The following is a 23,672-nucleotide window of genomic DNA, read 5'->3' as shown; positions in this document are numbered from 1 at the left end:
TTCAACGATCTTCGAAGAAACCACGACGGGAGGAAGGGTGGGAAAGATCGTCTTGGCGTAAGCTTGAACGTGGATCATCCAAGCCTGAACGACGATGACACGCGATAACCGTTATCTAATCCATGAATCGATCCGATCGATGGCCCCGTGTCGTCATTAGACACGGAGGAATTCGACTGACGGATCTTCAGACGATAACGGAAAGATTTTTAATTGTCGACTATGCATGGAAAAAGTCGACTATAACTTTTTAATAACCAGTGATCGGCCGTTTAAACATTTTAAAGGTTCCTCAGGAGGGTGATCTTAATAACCTATGTCAAGATAATAGTAATCGAGTGTGGATGCTTTTCGTAAGATTAAAATTAATTAAAATCCTTGTCTGATATTGCAAAGAATCGAAACATTAAAAAACTAATTTCCACATTCAACTTTCGTTTGAAACATTTTTTTTATACAATTAGTCTATGAGTAAATTCGAGCGGTAGAATTAAGTGACTCACCCTGTGTATCGATCGAGTAAACGGGGTATCGGTAAGTATCCAGGAAAAAGGATATCTCGTAAATGGACGATAAATAAAGAGAAGCCAACGATCTTCAACGCAACACTTATAAAACGTGATGTATTCGTATGCAAAAAAAGAAAAGAAAAAAAAAATAAATATTCACAGATCATTTGTAATCTATATCGTTAACGTCGCTATCCGCTATATCGTTTTATAAAAATAAATCTCTACGCTACGGAAGTATAAAACTTATTTAATTACCGTATAAACGGAGAGGCCCCATTCGATCGATGGGGAACACACACGCACACACACACACACACCAGCGTATTTACCAACACACACCTAGTCGCACGTTTCCGTTATCGCGATTCTTAAACCGTTTATTAAGGATCCACATGGACCCATTAACATTCGCTTGATTTCCACTCACGATTCTATCGCGATTCAATACTTTCGTTACACGCTAACGCAGGGGGCGGATTCTGGGCTCTCGGGGGCCCTGAATGACATACGGAATCAACGACGTTCTCTCCCTATTTCTGCTAAACAGGGATCGAAATGTCAACTTATTCAACGTGCTTGTGCAATCGGAAGCTGCACGAACGAACGAATCTCGTTTCTTCCACGAACAGGAATTTCACGGAATGTAATTCGAAGTTACATCCTCGAATAGAAACGGGCTGAATTGGCCAATAGCGAAGTCAACGGGTTCTCGCGGAGGCAATCTTCGCGCTACTCAGACATCTACTTACTTCTTCGTTTCAATTGACTAGGAGATATAGGCTTTCTAGTACTCGGGCCAAGACTGACGCGTACCCTGGGATTATACGATTGTTATCGGTGGTAAGAGAATTGTAATTGTTGTATGTTGCCGTGAAAATGACAACTTTTGGCACTAGGTGAGCAAATGTTAGGTTGGCGGGATCATCAGTCGTCCCTTTAGTGTTATAGTATTTAATCTAATCCAGGAATTCGCAACCTATGACCTGCGGGGTTAATGTTAATCTATCATTTATATTTTCTCAACTGTTTCATGTTTATGTTTTATAATTTATTTTTATATTTTATACTTTATTTCCGGAACTCAAGCTGGTCATTTGAAATCATCAGATGGGTCATTTGGTGACCTGCGGGTCATAGGTTGCCGACGCCTGATTTAGTCGTTCTAGAAGCTTTGATCTGATTATTCGGAAATTATAGCAGGGACAACCTTTTAGTTGCCATCACGCTCTAACAGAGACGTTATTCGCTAACTACACGATAAAAATGCTGTTATATTGTTTAACGCATCCGATGTGACACGAAGTAAGCCAAAAGTTTGATTTTTGACTTATACCACTTCCAAAATTATCGGCAGAATTACCCATGTTAGTTGCAAAGACGCGTCAATGAAATTAGAGAAGCTGTTGATTCTTAACCCTGCTAGAGTCTTTGGGTCTACTTTGACTTAATCTTAATCTTAATTCCGTTTTTTCAAAAATGATCTCAGGTTTGTGAAATACCTAAGGAAATCCTTACTGATTTATGTCTTTCTATCCTCGTCATTATTTCGAACGCATAAGTAATTGCGGACCGTAGCAGGATTAAAAAGGGAAAAAGAATAATCGAAACCATTTGCAATATTCAATTACTTCAACAACAACCGAGTCGAATTGTGAAGATACATTCGATACTATATAACTCTACGACAGTAAATGCGTCACATTCACCGGAAAATCGTTCTACAATTAATATTAATGTACATATACGTTCTTCGCAGCTAAAGGGACACCAGACTCGAACGTCGACTAGTTTCTCACCAACCCGAATTATGACACCAATTCTCACGCGAAACGATCGTCAAATTACATTAAGCTTCCCAAACCCGACCTGTCCGCAACGTCGTCTCGAAATGAGCAACAGGCGACTTAACAGACTAAATTCGATATCAACCGCCCGACAAATTTGGCACAAAACTCCAAGAACTTCCAACGGCGCAGGTCCCGTCCCCCTCCGAGGGCCAGGTTCCGTCCCCCGACTTTAAAACAATGAGTATTACACGCGTGTGTACGTATAACGTACAGTCTCCGTATGGCAAATTTGCGACGATAAAAAGGGGAAAAAAGGCTCGCAAATGTCGCTCGAAGTTCCGCAAACTCGAAACTACCGTTTTCCTTAAGTGCTCCGCGTACGAAGTTCGATCTAGAAGGGTGGGTAGATGGGGGAACGGGGTGTCAGTCTCGTGACCCCGGGATAAAAATGGGAAGAAAACGACACGATGGGGAGCAGAGCGGATCGTGTCGACGATAGACGTAGCCAGCTCATCGAGATGCACTCTGATGCCCAATAAATGCCACCGTTTTTTTTTTTTTTTCGACTTCTGCATTTACCGGTCGCGATATGGGATCTCGAAGAACCGGCTGAGTCAGACTGATCCATCCTGGAATCGACACAACGCTATCGTTCCCTTTAAGTACACTGGTACACTTGAAGGTACCTCGAGTACCTTGAGTATATGCACGTGTGCGTGTCGAGCCACCTTCGAGACTATTCTTTGTACTGGCGTCTACCCTGTATCGTACTCGAACGCGTCAGGAGGTAACCGTGTGTTATAGTCTCGCCGAGCTATTAAGGGACAGATGGGAGGACGAGTGGGTAGAGTATGGCTATCAACATCAGGGCTAACGTAGCGAAGAGGGAGACCATGAAAACTGATGATCGGTCACGTGATATCTTTCGCAGACTAGCTCGACCAGACTGTGGATTTCTATGTCGATCTACAGCGCGATTCGAATGTGTAGTGCAGGGAGTTACATGGTTACACACTCCCTAGTGGAGAGAATGCTTTGGATCTCGAACATCTATGGGGACAGATTAAACTACTCTACACTTCGTGTCTCGAGACTGTGGTATCTAAAAGTAACCGTGAAACTCTCTAAAGTTTCGAAACTACAGTGGACTCTAATTATATTGCCACTACGCTTATTGCCACGCGAGGCACTCCCCCTTCACACGTACCTTCGCGCATAAGGTTCGCTCTCCCACTACGTTGCGTACGCCTGCGCACCAGCACGATTCAGGTTTCGCGCAGGCGCCGAGGCTACGCTGACGTAACTTAGCATGGAGGGGGCTCTCGACCCATTGCCATTTTACTCCTCTCCGACAATGGCAATATACTTCGAGGCCACTGTATAACGATTCAATATCATCGGGAATATCAAGGGAAATGGGGATCTACTAACTCACCGCTTCTTGAGTATATTCACAGAATCGTGAAGACCTTCCTACGTTATTCTAAAACGCTACCGAAAAATCTCCGGCTACAAAGGGGACCTCAATAGCCAACCCTCGAGTTCGAACGCGTTCACTCACCCACGCACCGATCGGTTCGCGAGTAACTGACACTACGTTGGCCAGCTACAATTGACGATCCACCTGTTCACCGCCGTTGATCGTTCGCGGATCACAACGTGTGTCATTCCCTCACAACCTGGTGCCCTTGTTCACCTCGTTGGTCACATCCAGCGAGACGGCCTTGAGAGCGTTCAGCTTCTCCATGTAATCGATGTTGATATGAAGCTTCCCGTTATCGTCCACGATCCCCTGAAGTGTCCCGGACTTTTCCACGCCGTTCGTTATCGAGGTCACCGAGGAGGATGATGTGGCGTTCGCCGTGTTGTGCTCGTTCTGAAGTCTGGTGCTGCTCGCGTACAGTCTTCGTCTACCTGGGAAGAATGTGGACATCTTCACCGCCAGGGGATGAAGCAGATGCTCCTCGTACATGTCCGTCTCTGTGTCAGCTGTGATCAAGCTGACGACGATCCCGACGATGACAGTGGTCATGCTGCCGATGAACGCATAGTACATGTAGCTGATGCTGTAGAGGTACTGCAGAGGTCCCAAGCTGGCAGATTCGTTGATCAGGTTGCTCATCAGTGGGCCAGTAGTACCGTTGATCGCTAGATTTGGGACAGAGTACATCTGGTTCCCTGGCTCGGTGACCCAAGGCGAGAACGTGTCATTATGACAGTTCTCGATGGACAAAGGTAACGTCTCGACCGTGTTGCTGATCGTCAAGTGACCGAACGTGATCCACAATGTGGTTATGTGACTGAAGATCATCCCAGCAGCTGCGCCCTTCCAATTCGCGCACGGTACCAACATAGCCAACAAGAAAACACCAAGCAACGGACCAGACGTCGCTGACGTCATCAACATAGAGGACTCGATCACGCCAGACAGCATAGCAACCAGAAAGCTGATTCCCACTATCAGCACGCCATAGATAACGCTGATCAGCTTGATCACGTGCAGCTGTTGTTTATCTTTGAGGTTCTTCAGCGAGGGTATCTGACCGAGAAAGTCCTCGAACGTGACCGTGGCCAACGAGTTCAGGTTCGAGACTGCCAATGTTAGAGCGCTGTTGAACAGAGTTGCCATCACCAGACCCAATAGACCGGGCATGTTCAGGAACTTGTCCTCCACGTAGAACGGCACGATTTCATCGAACTTGGAGATGTAACCGAGCGTCAGTGGATCGCAGTCCGCGTAGTTGGCGAAAATCACCATTCCGACCACCCAGGACAGGGAGAACAGGACGAAGATTATGGGCATGTTGGCCATCATTGTTCTGTAAACGAAAATATCTCAATTAGACCGGACAATTGTTGATTAACCCTTTGTACTCGAGGACTTTTTTGCTCGGGCGAACTAGCAACTTCAGACGATTTTGAAAACGATTTTGAACCTGTAGAAGCGCCTCTCGAGTGCAAAGGATGAATATTGCTTCAAAGAAAATTGATTTGAAATTATCGAATTTGGGACCTGGTGATCTATTGCTTCGTATCATATGTTATTTCAGACGATTTTGAAAACGATTTTGAACCTGTAGAAGCGCCTCTCGAGTGCATAGGATGAATATTGCTTTAAAGAAAATTGATTTGAAATTATCGAATTTGGGACCTGGTGATCTATTGCTTCGTATCATATGTTACTTCAGACGATTTTGAAAACGATTTTGAACTTGGAACGGCGCCTCTCGAGTGCACAGGGTTAATATTGCTTTAAAGAAAATTGATTCCAAATTATCGAATTTGGGACCTGGTGATCAATTGCTTCGTATAATGTTATTTTTTGTTGCAGTAGTTGTTATTAATAGGATGTTGCTCGTTTGGAAGGTCGGATAAAGGATTCAGCTACACGTTCAACCAGATTGTATGAACCCTCCAAGGGAGTTGCTCTCGCTGGTAACAACGCCGACCGTATGTCCTTTTTACATACTGGAGTTGATATACTGTTGACCTTACGCTGCGCCGACCGGCTGCCACCGAAAGTTTGGCAGTTCGCCATTTAACCCCGTCCCGTCCCGTGGGAGGAGGCATTGATTATGTGGTAACGGGAAGCACGGACGGAATTTCGCGAATCAAGAAGCGTTCGAGCATCACTTCCTTCGTAGACGTAACTATGCACGTATTTATTAGATCCATCGATAAGTAACTTGCTATTTTTTTTTCATAAAGGATTACAGTTCAAAGAAAACAATTCTTTTTTTTCAAGGGGATTCATTTTTTGAAAAACTGAATTTGTTAGAAGACTCAAGATACTGAAGACGTCAATGTTTGTACAGAAAAATAATTCTTCAATTTTTTCATAGATGGATTCATATTTTGAAGAACTAAATCTTTAAGAAAATCCGAATTACTGAAAACACACACGTCTATATGTATATAACCATACGAGAGCGCACAATTCTTTTAAAGGCTGGTTCCTACGAACGTTCTCTGAATTCTCGTCTTATTTCGTCAGATTGGAACACCATTTTACCGTCGTCACGTTACCGCTGAAGCTATTTCCAAGCGCGAAACAAAATGGCTGACACCGTTTCGCTTTCCGCGTTGAATATTTCATCTGAGATCACCTTGACACGCGTTTGTTATTTTTTTTTTTGTTTTTCTTTTTTTATGTCCGAAGCAATAAATCCGCGAAACGTGCTGCCGCGTGACACGATTGCCCGGCGATTTTCCGCGATTATAGTCTAATAAAACTCCATTTCGCGAGGACATTTTTATCACGACGTGCCGCGATTATATTCTAATACAAATCCATTCGACCGAAACATTTTTATTGCGACAGGACACGGCGCAGCAGTTTTCAAATTTACACTTTAAATAAACGTCCACGCGGGGCACGTTCCATTGCAACGTCGATATTTTAACCCTTCGTTTGAGGTTAATTGTAGGAGCACTCGAATTTCGAGTCAAATAATGGTCGGCACGTCGAGCCAAATCGAGCGTTTGAATTATTCGACCTACTTGGAATCGACGAACTGTTTAAAAAAAAGGCGAGCTACATCAAGAACTCAAATGAATTTTCAGCTCGAAAATTTTCGTATTACTCGAGTTACTCGAATATTTATCTATTTACTCGACAAACACTAATCTGACTGTAAGAAAGAAAAATGTAAGACCCTAATTTAATATTTCTTTTTCATTTTCGTTTCTTGAAATGATTTTTCTTCCCTTACAGTTCGATTGGTGTTTGATAGTAAATAGATAAATACTTGAGTAATTCGAGCAATTCAAATATTTACGAGTACCTGTAAAACTTCAATATATCATTTTTACAGACACGCTCAATAACTTTCATTAAAACAAAACAATACTTAGAGGTGGTGTATTTGACGGTTAGTTTGAGAGGTAAGTTTCTGGTGTCTCTCCCAATCGCACCTTAACTATAAAGATCATTTGACGTCACGATTCCAAAGGCTCAGTAAGCCCGTTAAACTCGCGGAAGCGATTGTACCCGACTGAATCACACTATCCCCACGATTCAAAGAACCCAAGTGGCGCGTCATCGATCGCGCTTGCACGCGTTCCGTCTGCACTGCTAATATGTAAATACACGTGTAAGGTACAACTGGTTTAATTTTTTGTAGGATGTTAGATAAATAATTACGAACAAGAAGATCAATTATCTTAAAATTCCATCAAACAATATTGTAGGCGAAAGGGTTAAGACGATCGATCATAGAGTAACGTGAATCCCCACAGAGATCGAGGAACAATCGACGAATCGTGGTTGTTTGTCCCGCGAAACCGATAAGCGGCATGCGCGGATGAAACCTGATTCGCCGGTCCCGTGCCGATCAGAAAATGAAAATAACGGGCCCCCGAGATAAGTGTTACCAATTTGCATAATGCTGCACGACCGGTTATCACGTGGCGTCACGCGACGCATGCCACTGGTTCATAATAATAACCGATAAGATAAACCGTGCTACGGCTGGCAAGAATTACGCGTCTCGTTACAGCGTGACGATGACTCACTTTTCCCAGTGGTGTGTCTGTGGGTCTGTCGATCCGCAGGATTGACCTTTTAATTGAAACGTAGCCCCGACGTGACATCTGGAGTCACGCGGTTAATATTAGGTACCGGGAAAACTGGATCGAAATAATTCGCTCGAACGAAGGATGAGATCGAATGGGAAACGTCTCGATCGAACAAGCTGGAATTTTCTTCGGGATCGCCCGCGGCAAGATTTTGTAGTGGCGTTTCGCCGACGGGGAAACAGTCGATTTCGTGTATACGATGGACTAAGTAAGTGATCGACGAACTTTCGTGACGGAGTTGTGTATGTACTCTCGCGAACATACTTGGCTGCTGCTAGGGGAAAAAGTGACGTAGGAAAAGGGCCTTCTATCAGGTGGTTAATTTATTTCGAGTACTGAAATAAATGTTAAATTGTAATATTTAAATGTAAATGTTAATTGTAAATGTTTAATTCTCAATAATAAGAGGTAGGGGCATGGTAGGAGGCCCTTTACCTACGTCACTTTTTCATCCAGTGAAAGCCAAATTTGCTCGTGAGTGGAACTGGCACTCGAACACGATTACAGTAACGCTAGAGGAATAAGGATGGTCAATTCTTAGGGGTGGTTTCTTCATGAATTCGACAAGAACAAGAGTCCACGGAGAGACTCGGAACAAAGCCAAGGACAGAAACGTCTGGGAATCTGTGACACATGCGAAGATGAATCACTTGTGTCGCACACGATCATCTTCTGTCAACATCATAGATAATACCGCAAGATAATTATTTACACTCTTCTCACGGAGAAAATTACACCTCGTTCGTAACCTACGACAGGATTCATCGGCTGTGGAATGTTTACCGAATTTGGGGTGTGTTTTGTTTTTGATATTTATAATGGAATAATTTTAAGAGGAGGATAGAGTTGATACTCACTTGACGACTTTCCGTTGACTGGTCATGCTGCAGTATCTCTGCACGAAGTTCTGCTGGCAGCCGAAAATTGACAAGCTCATGAACAGCTGACCCAACGTGGCAGACAGTGTAGTTACTCGTAGCGTTGGATCCAAATCCATGCTGAAAACGGAAATATTGCTACATTCCTGATAAAAGAAATCTACGAATATTTTTTTCGAGTCAAAACGATGATATTCATCGTTCGTTTCATTCCCATAAATCTGGTGCACTTTAACGTCTCTCGTTCATCTGTGCTAAAGGTGCAACGAATTTAAGTAATTTGACAGACAAGTGATTTTACCTATTACAACACTAATGGGACGATGAAAATTTTATATTTTATTTTTCAATGAATCTCCTACCGACGTATTTGTGAGATTTTTCTGATTAAAACAAGACCAAACACTGTATTATTTGCATTACATTTACTTACTGATATTGATTAAGTGCCATAAATAATCAGTAAGTAAATATGATCAAAATTATATCGTGTTTGGTGTCATTTTAATCAGAAAAATCTCACAAATACGACAGCAACAATATCATTGAAAAGAAAACCGCAAATAAAAAAATATCACTATTGCATTAATGGTGTGTCATCGACATCCTTTTCTACGCTCAGTGTTGATTCTATATTTCGAATCGATTCCTCAACTTAGTAAGTACCCGGGCTCCAGGCCCAATTTTCGGGTACTAATTCAAGTTTTACTGTACTCTATTCTGCACATTGGCACTTGTTATACAATAGTTTAATTCGTAACGTAGACATAGTATTTGGTACTCGAAGATAAAGAGAATTTCTAACAAATACAAAATCTGGAAGGGGGAATAGTGCTTCGAAAGGGTATTATAATAGTTCAAATTTCCGTGTAAACAGTGAATCGAACGAATCGATTGAGAATGAACGTTGTACTCCATACGACCGTTATCGAAACTCACGATTTGCCAGGTCGTGGATTTAGATGTTTACACTTACTTAAAGAAATCTAGTCGGCCACGCTCAGACGTCACGTTCCAGACCTTATCAGGGCCTATATCAGCGAAGCCACGAACGATAATCACTAGAGAGACACCAATCATCGTCAGACCTTGTATAACGTCCGAGAGGATGGCTGCCTTCAGTCCCCCCTGAAAAAGATCCAACAACCAATTACACACCATTTTAATAACATCAATTAAATCAACGCAATCGGTAGTCGATACATTTCTATTCGAACCGTGAAATTTCGAGTAACGAGCCATAATAAAACGTTAGCCTCGACGCTGTTACTTTCAAGTGCCGCGTTCCTTTCTGTGTTTACCGGAAATTTTACGATCACGCGTGTCGTATTTACGATCCTTTCGGCCGGATATGTGACTCTTTCGATGTCTGCATAATCGATGCCCCGTAAACGTGACCCCGGGAACGCGATTCAAGAGTCTCTGAACACGATAGAATATTCTTTTCGTTTAATTCGCCTTTATAGTCCATGTTACAAAGCCCAAAATCAGGGGAATAATCTGAACCCCAGACTCAGACTGTATTAAGTCCACTTTTTTTTTGAAAAATTAATTTAAAATGAAGAAATGGTAAATTCCATCACATAGGGGTCCCAATGAAATTTTCAGAATTTCTACATATCCATACTTGTCTTAAGTTCATTCTGTAGTTCAAACGTAGCGACTGCTTGAATTTTTACCGAAGGGTTCAAAAGTTATAAAGTTTCCATATCTTTGATTTGCTCACCTCTAAACTTTGGTAAGTGTAACTTAATATACTCTGGCTCTGGGATCCAGAAATACATTTGAACCACCAGAAGATTTATTAAAACGAAAACATGGTTAATCTCATACTGAAATCTTTATTTCCATTCGCGTTGTAAATTCGAATCTCCTAAAAACTTGTAAAATCCGCAAGCTAGTGATAACGATGACGAGTAATAAAATAAAAAAAACTGCTGTATAAACCAGCACAGTCGTAGATTTCATATGCATATAATCATTCATTTTGTTTATTATTGTACAAGATAATATTTAATCGTATTAAACAGTGTTTCATTTTAAAACGAACGTTATCAGTAGACTGCGGATTTTTTATAAAGGAAGTAATTTATATAAGGAAGAGCAAATATAGGAATTTCTTTCTTTTCTTAAGTATCATATTAGGTTCGTAATGAACTAGAAAACTGATTGGATCTGATGAAAGTTTTGTATTATATTGTATTTTACAGACCTCCATAGGCTATAGATGCATAAAATCCGCAGTCTAGTTATCAGAAACGGCGAGAATTTATACCTTCAAACGTGAATTCCATATCTTCAACAAAAAATTATGTCTCAGAATTTAACGATTCGAATAATGTATTTCAAACACGTCGAAGAGAATGAGAAATTGTTTTAATGTTTTTTTTCAGTAATATTCGACGTACCATGACGCTGAAGATGACCGATATAGTCGTGATCCCGACGATGCTCGCCCAATACGGCAGCCCGATCACTTTCAGCAGGCTCCGTATCACGTAGGAGAAGCTCGCGATGCATCTGACTAGCTTCGACTTGAACCTGGTGAATTAGCATAATTAGGTGAGGTCTTATTCGACGGCTCGGCCGGACATAATCGTTAAGCGTAAAGATGTTTTCAAGGCTCGACACGAAATCAAAGTCCGAACGTGAAGATCCACGGATCGAATTATTCAAGAAGAGACAGGATCTACTTTTTTTTCTTTGTTTCTTTGAGGTGAACACGGTTGGCATTTTTGCAGGAGAAAGCTCCCGATCCTCGATTTATACCGAAGCACAGTGTTTCAATTAATGCCAATTAGCCGAACAAAACTGATAATTTAGTTTTGTAAAAAAGAAGAATTGAATGAATATATTCTATAATATCTAGACAATAGGGAATAATTTAAGTTTATTGTTGGTATTACCTAAAAAATTAATTTGATTAATCATTTGTATTATTTTATGTTAAGTTTGCAGTAGAAAATAGACTGATGGTATTCAATAAACAGCGATAAACGCGGGGATTTTTATTACTAGTATTAGAATAGATTTAAAGCTTTTTTTTATCAACATTCCTTATGTGGGAATCTGTTAGTGTTAATAACAATGTTTTCAGTGATGCTCATTTCTGTTTCGTGATCGTAAGTTTTCGATATTTGGAGTTTTACGAAAGACCAACGACTTAATCAGTTGTATGGTTATATTGTAAAGAAATGCTACATTGAAGAAGTATGCGAAGAAGCAAAAAAAAAAATGTATCCAAATTAACGTATCCAATGTGTCGAATCGTGTAAACGAAAGATGGGGAAAAGTAGCTACAATCAGACATATTACAGATAAAATATAGAGACTGGCTTCGAGCTGAAGATTTTGTTATATTTGATAGTAGTGAAGAATAAAATAATCACACTATGATATACATAATTTATTTTTATTTTAAACCAAAAATATTTAATTAATACGTATTAAATAAAAAAAATAGTCAATTAATATTGAACATAAAACAAATAATTTTGTCCAGCTAACAACTGCAATCGAAATACTGTGCGAGGGTGACGAGATAGGCGGATAATGTAAAGCAGCTTCGATTTTTCGGCGAGGCTGGCGGGCGGTGAATTTAAATTTTTTCCCGTAATCCGTCACGCAGTGTCATTTTGATAGAATAACAGAGGGGAATGGAGGGATTTTCTTATGAGACTCGTGGTTTCGTTCGGTATTCCGCGAACAGAGATTATTAGATCCCTTCCCGAAGCCAATTTACGAAGCTTTTTCCCTCCGAAGTGAAAAAAGTTCGTGAACACCTCGGCGGATTTACTTTATTGAAAACGATGAATTCTCATTTGGTCGGAGATAAGATAATTGTTTCCACGGCGCAATCATCATATTTTCCGTCTGTGGCGCATTCATAGATTGGAGAATTGAAAAGCAATTTGCATATATTATTACGTGACCGGGACGTCGATGTTTCATCTAGTCTCGATTTATTTCTGTATCCAGAACGGCTGAAGAAAGAAACAGACCGGTGAGTCATTTAAACAGGTGTTTGGACGTATTGTCTCGATGCATTATTGAAGTGCCGTTTTCTGCCGATCGAGCGTGCACGCTCGTTCGATCAATTTCTCCTCACGCGATCGGAATGGCTTTGGTGCGCCTTTAATTGAAGCAAGAAGCGTTCCTGTTCTCGCGACTTCATCGTTTATGAGGAAATCAACTCTGTAATTAATTTTCTTACGAGTCGCGTTGCGTCAACTTTCCGCCAGTGAAACGGCATTTCATGGACCTCGAACTTCCACACGTCAGATTTAATGTATTCGAAAATATAACCGAATATAAATTAAGAGGTTGTATTCCTTTAGCTGTTAAATAAGTGAGAACATTAAACAATTTTTTTTCTATATGCAGAATTATTGTTTATTGTAAGATTGATATTTAAAAATCGGCTTCTACAATTACTAGTTCTTTTTGTCTACTGTAATACAAAGTTAAACAAAACTTGTTTCAGGTAATTTTACTAAGGGAATAACTATAATAAGAATAATTTTGCATACATACAAATTCTGTTAATTTTTTTTCTTATTCAACAGCTTGAAGGTATCTAACTCCTTAAATACGAAAATTCAGTACACTTTTGTTTCGTTTCTCAATCATTCAAATTTTTTGGGAGTAGAATAACGATGTTTGTCACATTAGGAAATATTACTTCGCCTCAAGATCCGTATTCTACCAAAGAAATAACATTATTGCCGCCCGAGATCGATAGCTTCTCAAACTCACAAGAGCAAACAGAACTACATAATACCTCGTAAAATTCGGTAAGAAATAATGATCACTGAACTACGGATTTCCTGCATTTACAGCCTATACGTCTCTATGAAATAAAATAAAAAACAAAACTTTCATCGAATCCAGCGAGTTATCTTAAGATAGAAACTAAATTTCTACAATTGCTTCAGTCTTTCTAAGTTACTTTACAAAGTTTTATCTAGCATAAAAATCCGCAGTCTATTCATTGCGCACCACTGAGCGTCGGTTGTCAGTGTTCGATCACGGCTAACGTCACCCGAAATGACAATTACCTCATGTCCAGGTACTGGTAGACGGACGTGATGCCCAGGCTGTAGTAAACCGGCACGAAAACAAAGCACACGATCGGGTAAGCGAGCAGCATCCCGTAGATCGTCTCCCACATCGCGCTGCCTCTGTAGTACAGCTCGGACGGGTATCCGAGAAAGGACCTGACGCCCAACGTGCCTCGTGCGATCGACAGCATCATGGCGCCCATGGACACGCTACCGGTGGCGAACACATAGTCCGCTTTCGTGGTCTCCTTCCGTCGTCCCCGTAACTTTTCCCATAACGGTATAACGAACGAGGCGATGATACAACCGACGAAGACCAGATAGTCCGTCACCATGGACGACGCGTCGATCGTCATCCTGGGCTCTCCTGCTTGTCCCTTCGTACCCTTTTCCGCGAGTTCTTCGTGGTACCGAGAAAACGTATTGTATCGATGTTAGACGAGGTTCGCGAACTGACCGTGATAGGCTTCGTGTTTGAATTCGTCCCACGCGAAATCCCAGACACGATCTATACCCCTTTCGTCGTGGATGCAAGGATACCTCTATACGTGATCACCACCCCTTTGGATAGTCCACCCAACCCCGTTCAACGATCTCGATTAAATCGTGAACCGTTCGTGGCCACGTAACTCGTCGACCGTTTGTCACAGTCTCTTTTATTATACCGTCACGAAATGATACCGGCCGTGTATGTCTGTCTTTGTCTCGACGTACGTATCTGTCCTTCTTGCGTGTAGGCGGTGCGTTACGCAATTTCTCGCGGCCCTACAAGCCCGTCTCCTCTTCTCGATACGATCGATGCGACGCGATCGGTGCGACGGCACGTACTGACTAACGCCGACCGTTAACCACTTCACGTTATTATGCTCGAGACAAGGAGCGAGACGGAGCTGCTTGGACAGATGGTGGGACAGAGATCGCGTTCGGTGACTATCTTCCGGAAAACGCGAGTGGAGGGGACACATTGGGGTTGCCGTTTGGAAGGGGCTAGACCCCAGGGAAGTCAGCTGGTGCCTGAGCTTTTTCCTTTTTTTTTTTCTTTCTTTACCGTCGTCGAACGTTTCTTCGCTTGTCCACGTTAACTCCGACTACTCTCGGTTCCACTCACTGGCTATATCAGGGATCGGGGTAAGTTTTTTCGATAATAAGAGCGATGTATAATAATTTTTATAGATTTTTGGATATTAAAGAGACGGAGAAGTAAAATGTTTTGATATTGACGCATATTGTACCGCTATAGATTAATCTTTTGTCGGTGGGAGGGTTGTTGCGTTTGCATACAACTTGGGGGTTCTGGAAATATTCAGATAATACTAGTTAACTTTTATTTGTTAAACTTTACATATGGGAAAAGCGATTTTTCACAATTCTTTTTGTAATTTACGAAAGACGTACTACTACGTCAACCATGCTCTCAGATTTTGTTTTTGGAAAGACGTACTACTGCGTCATACGACATCGAAGTGCTAATATAAAAGTTTAAGAAAACATGGCAATAAAACCCAATATTGTCAGAGGAACCGTAGTTTGCTGACCATTAGGCTAGATCGTGATTCGGTTCTATGAACGCTCGTTGTGGAGTAAATCAACCAGTGGAACGTATTCGTTGGATCACCCTGGAAGGTTCACGGTGCACCCAGCCCGCAAACGGGGGCATTGTTTCATGGGTATTAGACGGTTTGCAACGGGGATGACGTAGCTTATCTTCTGTTTACTCGGCGAATTGCTTTACGAGCGTCACGTCTCGAAGCGTTTTAAAGTTTCTTTATCGCGGATTTATTGGCACTCAGAACAGCAGATACACCTACTGGTCTTTTTTTAGACGGGACTCGGTGTTTTTTTATTGTAGTTTCGCTCTAGAGAGGGGCACATTAGAAAACGTAGGCGAATTGTATTTGTTGTACGTTCGTTTCTCGAGAAAACGTTCATTCAGCAGATTAGCCAACAAATTATGACGGATAAAGGTAGCTCGAGGACGAATCCTGATGGACGTTGGAAATATAATTATTTTCATACTTATGAGTACATTTTTTATAAATAAGTATGGCACCGTTTACAATATGTAAGGTCGATCAGGCTAGCATATCTGCGAGGTTAACGTAATCACCTGAAATGAAGGCTTTTGGTATTCTGATAAACTACTTGAGTGTAGTTACAGTTAAGTGTGCGGAATTTAACATATATTAATTTATACAGAAATGGTGCGTCTTAAGTCTTTATTTTGAACTGTAGTTTTCATAGCCCTCGATGTTTAATAGCGAATTTTTAAAGACACTCGGCCCTCCGTGGACCATTTTAGACCAAAGTGTGTCTTTCGAATTTTCAGAGTGGTATCGTGGCCCCAAGATAAACAGAATCCTCGTAGAGCAGAAAATTGAGGCCGTCATCGATCCTTTCTAGGACAAGCCAAGCCCAAACAAGAGGACACTACGAGTAGCTTCCACGGAAAGGAACATCTGCTCTCGCTGTTAGCCTGGCCAAACAATGCCCGATAAAACTTCCGAGATTACTCCCGATTTGCCTCGAATTTTAGACCTCTGCCCCTATCCGCACCCCTTCTGGTGAACTCGTCATTGTTTCGTCCAGGTCATTTCCGAAATTCAGGGAAAGCCGACAGTTCGGAAATTTTCCATTCGACCAGTCGATGACGTACCAACACGCAGAAACGTACGTTAATCGACAAAAAAAGAGTACGGGATGATCATTTGTATCATCTGCCTAGATGACAAACACATCACTGCGGGAACTGGAATCAAATATCGTGCAATTCATTCCCGTCTACATTGAACACACCTGCTTAACAATTTATTATGTTCCGTGGATAAGGTAAAACCACTGATCAAGATCTAATTATCAATTCATACCTTATTAGAAACAGAATATTTTCAAGGAGCTTTATTATCACGGTTCATTGGTTATTATCGCTTTTTTATAACATTAACAGGCCATTCAATTTTCAATTGTGCGCGAAAATATTTTGTTAATTCTGTAGACTGAGAAATTTACAGGGAATATTAGTTGAATTATGTAAGGTCCTATAACTGTCATCTAGACCTAACCTAACTTATTATTATTATATTTCTGTGAGGCGAGCTCACTTACCAAACTTTTTCTGGGAACACTAGCATATCAGAATCTAGATCTGACCTATTATAATTGTGTTTCTGCGGGACAGAGGATCGCTGTCTTAACCTAACTTACCAAGGTTTTCCTGTTAATGGTAGCAAATTAGGATCTAGACCTAATCCAACTTGCTATAATTGTGTTCCTGCGAAGCAAGGGTTCAGTGCCATGACCTAACACAACAAACTTCTTCTTTCGACAGTAGTTAATCAGGATCTAAACCTAACCTAACCTATGATTACAATGACTCTGCGAGCCAAGAAACCGGCGCCCTAACCTAACTTAACAAGCTTGACTTTCTGACACTAGCAAATCAGGTTTTAAGCCATTGCAAGATAATGTGTTTCGTTTCCATTACTCACAGTAGCCGATCTGATACTGTTTACGATCTAATTAATGTACACGCAGGGGCGTACATATCTTCGAGCTCTCCCCGTTTCCGCCATTACAATGGGAAATCAATCGTGGCTATTTACCGTGCTGCGTTTAACCTATTTCTGCTCGGCCTATCGACCCAATGTTTTGTACGTATCCAACGGGGGAATATTTCGCGGGTGAAACCAGCCGAGGCAATATTCCACGCCGTGTACCGAGCAAATAAACCCGCACACCAAGCTTCTTTCGTCGAATCTGCGGGTTCCCTGAATTTCGATAACAGTATGGAGTCTTCATTTCTGCGTGAACCGTCTCCCGCGGCCAGAAGATAAGTTCGGTAACGGTTATCGGCGAGGATAAACTTTTCCGCAATCTAGGATTCTTTTGAGTTCGGCTCCCCCTCGAGGAGAATCGATCGGAATCGGGATTAGGTTAGTCTTCACTAGCTTTTGCCTCGAAGTGGCTGTGAGTGTTAGGAAAGCTGATTTTCAGAGGACATGGAATCGATCTACTTGGCCCTTTATGCATTTTTTTTTTTAGTACATCTTTATATATTGCAGTAGTTGTATTGATAACGTTTCAAAAAAAAAAAATTGTATTGTGACGTTTCATTGAAAAACTGATTATTTGTAATCTTTCCGTACCCGGGGATTCCAACTGATTCTGCTTTACTTATCATAGCTTGACGATTAATTTTCACTGTTGGAGAGATAGCTGTATCATCCATGGATAGGCGACATTGTAATCAATGTGTTAAAGATCACGTTCCTCTTCTTTTTATTCTCTACGATAACTTCACAATGGACGTTGAAATTTTTAACGGCGCAGTGTCGAATCGCTGGGGAATTAGAACGTTGTACGTATCAATCATTCAAGCTTCCTAGTCAATACTAATTTAGACCAGTTAATTCTAGAATTAACTGTATGCTGTTAGTTAAAACTAGTTATTATTCGAAACATTACGGAAGTTAATGTATTTCGATTTTGTCCTACTCGGAACTTTTAAAACATAACAAAAGAAACGCATTCCTTTGCACCTTTCTCAAGATCGTCCTGTGCCCCCAGCGGCGCAAGATACGAGGATTACGAGTACGTGACGAATTATGTAAACAGCCGATGCTTGTGCATACCACAGCCGGATTCATCTGCCACAGTTCAGCTGATACGCTGGCCTCATAAATAAGGCACGTGACACCGCCAGCCACTTGTTTTCTGCGTGCCTATCGAAACTCGTTTACCATGGGGCAATTAATTCTCATAAATCATCGAGAAAGAAAGACAGATAGAAACTGGGGGCTGATTTTTGCTCGTAGCGAAAGAGAACGCGATGCAGTGCAACACTTTTTTTTTCCAGAATCTCGACCATCAGTTTTCCCCTACAATCGCGGATGAGAGATTTCCAGCGACGATACATTCCTAATTGAGATGGATACACATTGTACGAGGCTGTAAGCATTCTTTAAGGAACGCAATCTTTTTAAATCTATAATGATTAGAACGGATGGTGCCCAGCCATAGATTCGAGAAAATGGTGTCTTCAGACAGGTGATCCAATATTTCTAGCAGTTCTCTCGAACTGAACCACTTGAAAACTCGGATCAACACAGACCTAGGAATATCGATATTTTCGTATTTTCACGGAGTATTTTCAGAGACGTTTCAATATTGCTGCGAACTCTCCATACTGATGCAGCGACCTTGAAACTACCACCTCAGTTCCATGGAGAAGGGTTTCTCGGCTTTAATCGCGTCCGTACGCCTATCGTCCCATCCCTATCCTCCGTTGAAATCACAGGGGAAAGGAACGAGCTACTTGTGCTACCTAAGCAGCAGACGCAGACACGATGGAAAAGCACGGTGTGGCGCCGCAGTCAATTTCGTTCATTCAGTCGCTCGTCTGCACAGGTACTGTCAAGTGCCTGGCGCTTCCTCCCTTCACAAGGGTTCAGACGACTGCCTTCTACTTACGATACACGCCGCATATAGACGCGGCGCCGACTCATGGAAATTCCCCTGAAAAACATTAATCCGTTGCCGTCTGGCTCGACCCTCTCGCGAACATTCTGCGTGCGACTGCGTCTCGCCTGGGATTGGAATAGGGGAGGAGCCTATTAGTTTAGACATGTCGATGAACCGATTCCGGGTGATCCGAGCTTGATTGATTGCCGAATTTTCTGGAAGCTTAGATTTCTCTTTGGGAACTGGAACATTGTCTAGGAATTACTTGCAACTTACTGATTTCAATGTTAAGCTTTTGGACGAACAGGTTCTGGTCAACTATAGCTCGACAGATTACCGAATATTCTGGAAGATCAAAAACTCGTCGCAGGGGCTAGAATGACACACCTGACGAACAGATATGCCAAGTTTGAACTAAATCGGTCAATTAGTTTTTAAGTTATCGATTAAGAAAAAGTAGCTGCGAGAAAAACACGATTAAAGTTCCAAGTACTGTTCCAGAGCATAAAAAGAGAAATGTTTCATACTCACACCTAATCACCTATTCCGGGTCATATAAAACACCTTCCTAAAAAAATTGTTGCAAATTGCAAAAAAAGAAAAAATAGCCCCTTAAGAGTTCCCACTAGTATTTTTGAGTTACCAAATTGAATTAGATCACAAACAATTTAAATGCAGCACTATCCCATTGTTCTCCACATTTTCTAATCTCTTACCACTCTGTACCCTGTGTCTCGGACCCGTTCATGGAAGCTAAAGAAAAAAGGAAGAAACAATGCAAGCGTTACAATGCCCGAATCGTTGACGATAGACACACGGGGGCTGCGTTTTAGGGATGTCAGCCAGCGTGACACCGTCAGCGGCGGGTAAACGCGACCGCGTAGCTCATTGTGACCGTGCACTTTTCGGCACAATAGGAGGACGGCCTTCCGCGTTCGCCGCTTCCGTTGTGCTCGCGATTTTGCGAAGGTGCCCTTCGACACCTCCGCGCAAGATTTCTTTTCTTGCGCCTTTTGTTCATCCGCACTCTTACATTTCGCGGGAAGACAAGAGACTCGTAACTTTGCGCTCCGATAGCGACGTCGCGACGCGAGTCTGACAGTGCAGGCTTTTGTTACGAGTTTACGCCTGGACGCAACTAATTGCAAGCTTAACGATCTGTTTTTCGAGTTAACCGACGATAGCGTTAAATTTGCAGGCATGGACGTTGCCAGGACGTTGTTAAGAAGTTGTTAGGACGTTTAAACGCAGAACTTTCGACGGGCTCGTGTATTCCATTGGATGAAAGATCAAAGATCGAAAGATTATGCTGGTAGCGGCGATATACGCTGGATAATTGGTAAAGCCCGATATAAAAGAAAATAAATAGAAGAAAGAAAAAAGTTAGAAAAAGGGTTTGGATGTAAATTATAAAGATACAACATATATATTAATCTCATAATTTTGAAGTAAAGATTTAAGGGTCTGGGAGCTAAAGGGTTAACAAGGGAAGGATCCTAATTGTCCAATTTGGATTTTGACAGGGTTTTCTGAGGTGATAGTATACAGGTTCCTAATGATACATATGAAATATTAGGTGTAGGCACTCGATAATTTTAAACATATAAACAATTCAAGTCACGTACCTCCAAGGTGTACTATGAATGCAAGTCAAACTTATCGAAGTATAAGGTTGTTTAGCTGATAAATCAGAGGTCCTACGATCGATTCTCATTCACTGAAATATTTTTTTTATTTTATTCTGCCAACGTAATTTCGATAACTCTGACTTACATTCATAGTACCTACATCTTGAATGTTCGTAACTATAATTGTTTATATCCTTAAAATTATCGAGTGCCTATATTCAATATTTTACGTATGTCATTAAGAACCCTGTATACTATAACCCTACAAAACAAAATTGGAGTTCTTCCCTTCTAAGTTTAATCCTGGTCTCTCTTAATTTCGCTGGAAGCTGCCGCAAAACCCTGGATCGTAAATATCGTCTACCGTTTCCTCGAACAAGAGATATCTTCCAGGAAACATGAGCGCATGATAAATTTCGCAATACCACGAATCATCCCTCTTCCCTATCGTTTTTCACGTTCCAATTTTTTTCTCCTTTCGTTCAATTAGCGTGCACGTTCTTGCCGATGTCTTCGACTGGCGCAGACAAACTGTTAACGAGCATTTCGTGAGCAGATGCTCCGTGGACAAAAACAGCGAGCGCACGCGGCCACGTGACGGAGCCTGGGCTCTGGCCTGGCTGTTTCGTAACCGTCCCGCGATTAACTGAAAACTCAGACGAGTAAGAGAGTTTATCATCCGCGATAAAAGAACACGGTTGTACAAATTTCTCGTTGTATCTCCCCCGTCGTCGTTGAATGATCTCGGGGAAAGAGGCCCGACAGGATGATTTAGATGGAATTGTTCACGGGAAAATTTTCCACTATTCTTATCGGTGGAGGGGGAAGGGGGGGGGGGAAGTGTCAAGGGCCAGGGACCCGGAAGATTACGGGGCTCGGCAAATATTGGTACCGAACGGCGATTAGAAGTCATTAAGTACGCAACAAAACGGGAAAGTTCTGTTTTTTCATTGTTACCTGGTATTATGTTACTCATTCGGGACCATTGAGCGACACGTGACGGGAATATGTCGTGGTTTTGTTCCAGGAATCTTGGTCTTTACGGCTGACTGCGCGGTCCAGGCGGTTTCTTATGCTGCGTATCCACTTGAGAGCCTGTAACAAGAGTGGAATTAGTATTAGTATTTACGTACGTGATTTTATAAATTTGTCGAAAGGAATTTAGTATTATTTAATTTGGTACACTTTTCGAACAATGCGTTTTGCATCATGTTCTTCTGGGCTTTGTGTTGTTCGATATACTTAGCGTGAGATACTTTTTTTATACTTATCCATTTTAGATTTTAGTAAAAAGTAGCAGCTATGGAACGGTAAACTGCTCGATCTGGCAACCGCAGGAATTAAGTCCATAATTAATTATTGGGCCCACGATTTAATACGTACACTAACATATCATTACAGTCAACGAAAAAGTATATATACTTCAATTAAAAAAAATAGTACTGGCATTAACATCGAGAAACATGTTTACAAAAGAAAACGTCCCATTTGCCCCTTGTAACAATTGATTTTTCATTACCATAAATTATTACAACATCGTCGCAAGAAACATTTACGTGGCCCGTTTCCGATGGACCATCCTGTACACCTAGTTTCCTACAACAATTGCGGTGCGCGTGACTTATCCGCGAGCCCGTCCGCCGAATCGATTAACGATCCATGCGTGGACGCGACCACGTGCTCCACGGATTCACGGAAGCCGGTTCGATCACGCGACCAGGCCAGTCACAAGACGAACAATTGACGGAGCCGCGAATTTAATCGACCCCCCTCCATCACCCTCCAACCGCCCCCCCCCAATCCCTCCGCCAACCCTTCCTTTTTCCCGGCGAACGGGTCAGATCGTTTATTGTGATTCATTGCCCGCGGGTGCCGACGAGCGCGTACAAATTTATTCGAGACGCGTGATCCTGATCAGCCGGACTGGCCAATGAAATTTTTATCTGTTTCAACCCCCTACCCCATTCCCAACCCCTCCAATCTAGTGACATATCGCGACGGAAGCTATTTTTTCTGACGTTTATGCGAATTTATTCGGAAAACTGATGATTTTGTATTTTGTTTTTATCATTGTTCGTTACTCGGTCGAGTTTGAGGATGGCGGTGACTGTTTCGTTTCCACGTGACAATTTGACGAGTCCATTTTTGTCCTTCCCTCCCATTTGTGCGCTGAATACGTTTATTTGTATATTTGTTTGGTGTGTACGTGTTGTTGTGAGAATGATACGTGTCCTTGTTACGGTTGTCGTAGCTGCTTTGAATATAAAAGAAAGATGGAGGACGCGAAGAATGTGAAAAGAAAGAATGGGTTGTGTTAAAGATAGAATGTACGCGGAGTGAGGGCAAAGAGCGAGGTACAGTATATTGTATAATCGCTTTATTATACATATATATTTATGTATATGTATATACTACGTTGATAAGTATTTCACTTAACATTCAGGAAACGGTTAATATTGTTTATTGTGAGTTTTATCAACGGAAATTCTCGACGAACGATCCGAGGAATGGGCTCTTTTATTTAGATTTATTTAGAAAGTAGATCCTAAACAGAAATATTTTATTTAGAAATTAGATCCTAAACAGAAAGATTTTATTTAGAAATTACATCCTAAACAGAAAGATTTTATTTAGAAATTAGGTCCTAAACATTTTTCTTGTACGTTTAGAAGAAGAACGAATGTATGAATGTTTCTGAAGCCAACGTGATTATCTCCACTTCTTTATCTTGTTTTTAATTTGTTCATTTTATGTATTATGCATGTGTCGATAT

General features: G+C 41.5%; 1 protein-coding gene across 1 annotated transcript; it reads right to left on the bottom strand.

The window, feature by feature from the left end:
• Nucleotides 1-3,971: 3,971 nt before the first annotated feature.
• Nucleotides 3,972-21,872, bottom strand: LOC107189200 (sodium-coupled monocarboxylate transporter 1). The gene is made up of 6 exons (XM_015577680.1): nt 21,857-21,872; nt 13,812-14,214; nt 11,163-11,295; nt 9,731-9,882; nt 8,734-8,874; nt 3,972-5,118 (listed from the first exon to the last, which is right to left on the bottom strand). The coding sequence occupies exons 2-6, from the start codon at nt 14,168-14,170 to the stop codon at nt 3,972-3,974; spliced, it is 1,932 nt and encodes a 643-aa protein (XP_015433166.1). The 5' UTR covers nt 14,171-14,214; nt 21,857-21,872.
• Between the last annotated feature and the right edge of the window lie 1,800 nt (nt 21,873-23,672).

This window comes from Dufourea novaeangliae, unplaced genomic scaffold (genome assembly GCF_001272555.1).
Source record: "Dufourea novaeangliae isolate 0120121106 unplaced genomic scaffold, ASM127255v1 scaffold146, whole genome shotgun sequence".
In the NCBI taxonomy this organism is placed as follows: domain Eukaryota; kingdom Metazoa; phylum Arthropoda; class Insecta; order Hymenoptera; family Halictidae; genus Dufourea; species Dufourea novaeangliae.
Note: the sequence above shows the minus strand (reverse complement) of the source record. Positions and strands in the feature narration are given on the sequence as shown.